Genomic DNA, 5,448 nt, shown 5'->3' with positions numbered 1-5,448 from the left:
TACTTAAATTTACTTAAAATTAGTTTAATAGGTAATGTTAGTACTGATAAGTCAATGGCATCTCATGATGGGACCTGTCAATTTTGTAAGAGAATGAAGGGAACAAAAGCATCCGTAAGAATGTGTGAGATGGGACTAATCAACATGTAGAGGATGACTCCATCTCAAGCCGTAACCGATATACAATGTTTTATTGAAAGAATGTAAAGACACTAGAAAGGCGACATTTGCGCGAGCAAATACAACATCACCCACTTCCCTTCCCATGCAAAAAGCGACTGTTCTTATGCAAAAATGGAGCATTCCAAAATAACATTTGACTATCAAGTAAGACCATGTAATGAACATTGTAAATATCAACGCCATCGAGGCTAACGTTTCTTGTATGTTTACAATGTTACATTAGTATTTGAACAAAGAATTGACTTGGAGACCAGTCCGAAATGGATCTCCCCCAATTTGAAACCCTATGCATTGATGGGCTTTTCCAGGCACCCATATTCATACTGGACCATTAAAAAAACACCTCCACCGAAAAAAATTGACCTTTTTTTTATAATCAAGCAAGCCCAAAATTGAATTTTTAAAAATGTACCCCTCATACAAGAATTGACTCTTCCAGTGGTGTATGGACCAACACAATATTGGAATGAAATGCCCTTCCTCATTGGGTGTGCCCAAATTGACCAATCAGGTCTTCGTTTATATTAAACATCGCGCGCGTATTGGCTGCCGGTGCATGCCGCTTCCCATAGCATATTATGGTATGGTAAACGCCAAGGCGTGCGTGCCAAAAATTAATTTAAAAAAACGCAAAAAAAATCTTGAAGTAGTGTATGCAAAAAATGATAATGGGGTTATCCGTGTAAATATCCAAGGCACATCTTTACCAAAGTTCAGGTCCTTTGGTTTAGATACTAAGGCACTGGAGGCCAAAATGTACGTTTTTGGCCAGAAAGTGGCCGAAAAACCTCAATAAAATCGTTTTGATGGCATTTATTGAAAAAAAATGAAGAAAAAATAGGGGGTATGCACTCACTCTATCTGCATCAGTGACGACCGAGATGAGCCGATTTGAAGATTGACAGGAGGAGGAGGAGAAAGATAAGAGAAAACATTATGTATCTCCCATACCTATAGTATGGGCAATACATAATAAAGATTATATATAGATATGCAGATTTTTAGATATGTAGATGTATAGATACGTAGATATGTATGCAGATGTATAGATTTATAGATATGTATAGATATTATGATACATAAACATGTAATGACGAAAATGCTGATTAGTATAATATGTTAAACACCCTAGAGGTTCTGAATTTCAACCATATTATGTCAGTACTGAAGTATATCGAAAGCGAAGATAAAATTCCCATCGGCTACGTTGGTATTTCTTGGATTTTTGAATTCCAAATATGGTCATATTTGCTTGCTGATGTAGTTTGAGCTACCTGGAAACTTTCTGCCCAATGTTTCTGTTAGGCACAGGGAGACCTAAGGTCTAAGGTAGTCTATACAACAAACTACTAGTATATAATGCGCCTATTTGCGCATTGAAGAGTTTAATATTTCCCTTTCCCTCCATTTTTGATATCCTATACTAGTAAGGAGAAAGATGCGGATTCCCTAATGCTACTAATGCTCATAGCATACTGTCACTCTTACCAGAGCCGCCGTTTCTCTATCACATCGCACAATGGCAAGCAATGTGGCCCTGGCATAATTTAAAGACAGTCTCCGTTGGTCTGTTATCGACTGTTGTCATTGGCCAGGTGCGCAGCGTGACTTTGTGGCCTCATCAGGTCTATCTTCCGGAACAGTTCGTCCGGAGTCGGCCGCTTCGTTGGGTCTACTGTCCAGCAGGATCGGATGATTTTGTACACCGACGTCGGACAGTTCTCCGGCTGCTGCAGACGGACTCCTTTCTTCAGTAGTTCCAACAGTGTGCAGACGTCGGGGTGCATCGGACCGCCAGCATAGCGCGGCTCCTCCCCAAAGCTGGCGATCTCCCACAGCAGCACGCCGTAGGACCACACGTCACTCTCACACGTGTACACTCCGTCCCGTAACGACTCCACAGCCATCCACTTCAGCGGCAACAGTTCCTCCTCTCCACCCTGGCTTGTGCGTTCGTACGCCGACGACACGTAAACGTCACGCGACAGTCCGAAATCCGCGATCTTGGCCACCTTCCTGTCGCTGATGACGACATTTCGAGCTGCGATGTCCCGGTGCACGATCTTCAGACGTGCCAGCTCCGATAACCCACTGGCCACGTCACAAGAAAAACCTAGGCGCTCTAACAGTTTCGTATTCCCCGTAGTCTTACACTGTTCACGCAGACTCCACAGGTACCGCCGCAGTTCTTCGTTACTGGCGTACTCTACCAGGATGTACTGAGGCTCGGACTTAGTCACAACGCCGTAAAGCTTCACCACATTCGGGTGTCCCTCTTTGTCCTCGTGGATCCTGGTGAGGATGGTCATTTCGCGGCAAAAGTCACGGACAGCTGACGCTGTCATCCGGTCAGGCCGGATACTTTTAGCGGCCACGAAAACCTCGTAGCCTGCGGGCACGCGCAATCTTCCCCTGACGACATGGCCGAACTCTCCTTGGCCGATCATGTTTTCGAAACGAATGTCCTCTTTGGCCACTTCACATGGTGAAACGGACGCCATTTCATTTAAGTCCTCCGTTGGGCGTTCCGGTGTTCTTGCGCGTCGGCGACCCCGCTTGACCAGTATACCAGTCACGATACAACCGGTTATAGCAATGGTCGGGATAACGGACGCCAGCACTACAACAACGACTTGACTCTTATCAGGAGTGGGGACGTTCTGACAGATCTCGCCCGACTGTCCTTCTGCACAAATACAGCTGCCATTGACTGGATCACATGGGGCGTTGTTTTCACAGTAACAGTCCCTGTTGCATTGCAAACCGAAACTGCCAGGTGAGCAGGTGTGTTTACACTCGTCTCCGTGAAGACCGGGAGGGCATACTAGTAGGTAAGAGTACTGGCATAATTCACCCCAATGATGTTTAGCACAAATACAGCTGCCACTGACCGGATCGCACGGGGCGTTGTTTTTACAGTTGCACTTTTTGCTGCAGTTCCACCCGAAAGTGCCATGTCCGCATGGGTGCTCACATCTGTCTCCGCGACGACCCGGAGGGCACAGGCAGCCCTCCCACCTGTCGCACGTCCCTCCGTACTGACAGTCACACACTTGGCTGCAGACTTCTCCATGATAGTTGGGTCGGCATTGAGTAGCGTTCAGTATGAAAGTCGCATTAAAAAGTTTACCATCTTCAGCCTGTACCATACAACTATATCTGCCGTTTGCTGATTCTAGGATCGGCTGAAGGCTGATGGAACTGTTCTGTACTGCCCCTTCTTCGATGAGAATTGTGTCGTTATGTCTATTTTCTGATCGATGAGTCCACGTAATATATGCTACATGAATGTGTTCAGGCAGGCAGGTCAAAGTCAGATTGGTACCGATGTACTCCACGCCTGTATCGCCAGGCATCTTTACGATGACGACTTCGGGCTCGAACCAGGGAATATCACAGACCCTCCCTCCCCAACCTAAACGGCACTCACAGGCACCATTAAAGCCATGGCAACGAGCGCCATTCTTGCAAACACAGTCCTTGTCACAGTACATACCGTACAAGCCCTCAGGACATCCTGTAACGCTGTACTGGAATGTGAACACGAGATTTCCCCCTCCAGCAACGAGCGTGACGTTTGCGCTACATCGCATAGAGTATGGTAATGTGGACCTTATTTCATCTAACTCTATAGCAGTGACATAGCGGCCATCTATATAGAACTGACCACTTTGTGCCCATTGAGGAATGTCGTCATTTCGAGCCAAGTACAAGTCCAAGAAAGTAATCTTCCCTTTATTCTTCCCCTCTCGGTCGTGACAATTGAGTTCGAGCCTACCTTGTTGTGGTCCTTGTAGCGCCACGAAGAGTAAAGATGTGTCTGAATCGCTGAATGTATTTGCGGTAACAACGATTCGTAGGGAACAATCGCCTCTCAAAACGAAATTATTCGGTAAGTACTTCGCGTAGTTCCTCCAGTGCTGAACAACGTCGGAGTAGGACCCGACTCGACCTGCGTTAACTGAAACTTCCAATGGGCCGTCGACGTCACTGCTGAATACGGTATAATTCCCGCCCCCCTCTCTGCCCGGGAGGACTGGCGTCTCACACCGGTCGTTATAGAATGGCGGGTATCCCGGCACGTCCAGAACCATGATGACGAGGTTCAGGTACAAAACGTTCTTGTTCCCAGTTTTCGTCAGTTCCACCGCCAGGTTGTAGCGTGAGCGCGACGTGTAGTCCAGCGGCGCGGCAACGACTACCGTCAAATCCTCAACACGAACCCCAAACCGTCCCGAATCGTCCCCTGAGGTGATGTTTACTGACCAAAATGTTCCATTGCCGTCTTCTGCAGAACTGACGTTGGCGTTAAGAAAATCTCTCAGTCGCACCGCTGTGCTATTAACTGACATATCCTCGCGTATTTTCACATTTTCACCCAAAACGAAAATGTCTTGATAAGCCTGGAAGCCAGACAGCAGCTCGGTAAGCAGTACAGCACAGAACGTGGCACGAAGTGCCATCGTGGTGGGCCTGCGGACGAAAAATGGGGCATATGATAAGTATCTTACCCACCAACCTCTGTTTGGAGATCCTTGGAACATGTTAGGCACCTACAGCTTCCCACCTACCAAATGTAATGAGGACTCATCCTCGGCTTTTGAGTTCTACTGAGCACAAACTGCCTCAAACCAGTTCATCCCCCACAAAGCAAGTACGCGGAACTTTGGCATAGTGTTACACTTTGGTATAGTGTTACACTTTGCATTTCAAAACACTGGTTCAAGGTGTGTACGGGTGACAATAACGTTGGTGCCCAGAGAGGGGTATGTCAACATCAGTGGCTGTTTTGGTCCTTGCGAACAGAAGAATAACATGTAAGGGAGCCCTGGCATAAGATAACGGAGCCATAACATGACATAACATAACACAACACAACACAACATACCATAATATAACATAGCTCTATAGCTCATAACAGAGCTCTAACATAACACACCTTTTGATGCGCTCGAACTCACGGCGCTCCATTGGTAGTTGCCAAAAAGTGGTCAGGATTTGACTAATAGAATTTGGACACATTCATCTTTAGAATATATTTGAGAAAAATGCACTCTCTGCATATGCGCATGCGCTACAACCGGTAAATACTGTGAGACATTTTCGCGAGTGCAGTTTCAGATTTTGTGCTACACTAGACAGTGTGCCCTAACTTAGCACGCCTTTGTACTTTTGCTCTCTCCGGAAGTTGGTGGTGGATTTAGGTGAAAAGAAATAAGTATTGGATTCTATGATATTCTAGCTTCCTTATGAGAAAGCATGACC

The 5,448-nt window shown here is 46.3% G+C and overlaps 1 protein-coding gene across 1 annotated transcript; it reads right to left on the bottom strand.

Moving 5' to 3' along the window:
• Positions 1-880: 880 nt before the first annotated feature.
• On the bottom strand, positions 881-4,674 carry LOC136427522 (uncharacterized). Its single transcript, XM_066416483.1, has one exon. It carries the CDS (start codon positions 4,644-4,646, stop codon positions 1,755-1,757), a length of 2,892 nt encoding a protein of 963 aa, XP_066272580.1. The 5' UTR covers positions 4,647-4,674; the 3' UTR covers positions 881-1,754.
• Positions 4,675-5,448: the final 774 nt, after the last annotated feature.

Source organism: Branchiostoma lanceolatum, chromosome 2 (assembly GCF_035083965.1).
Source record: "Branchiostoma lanceolatum isolate klBraLanc5 chromosome 2, klBraLanc5.hap2, whole genome shotgun sequence".
Lineage (NCBI taxonomy): Eukaryota > Metazoa > Chordata > Leptocardii > Amphioxiformes > Branchiostomatidae > Branchiostoma > Branchiostoma lanceolatum.
Note: the sequence above shows the minus strand (reverse complement) of the source record. Positions and strands in the feature narration are given on the sequence as shown.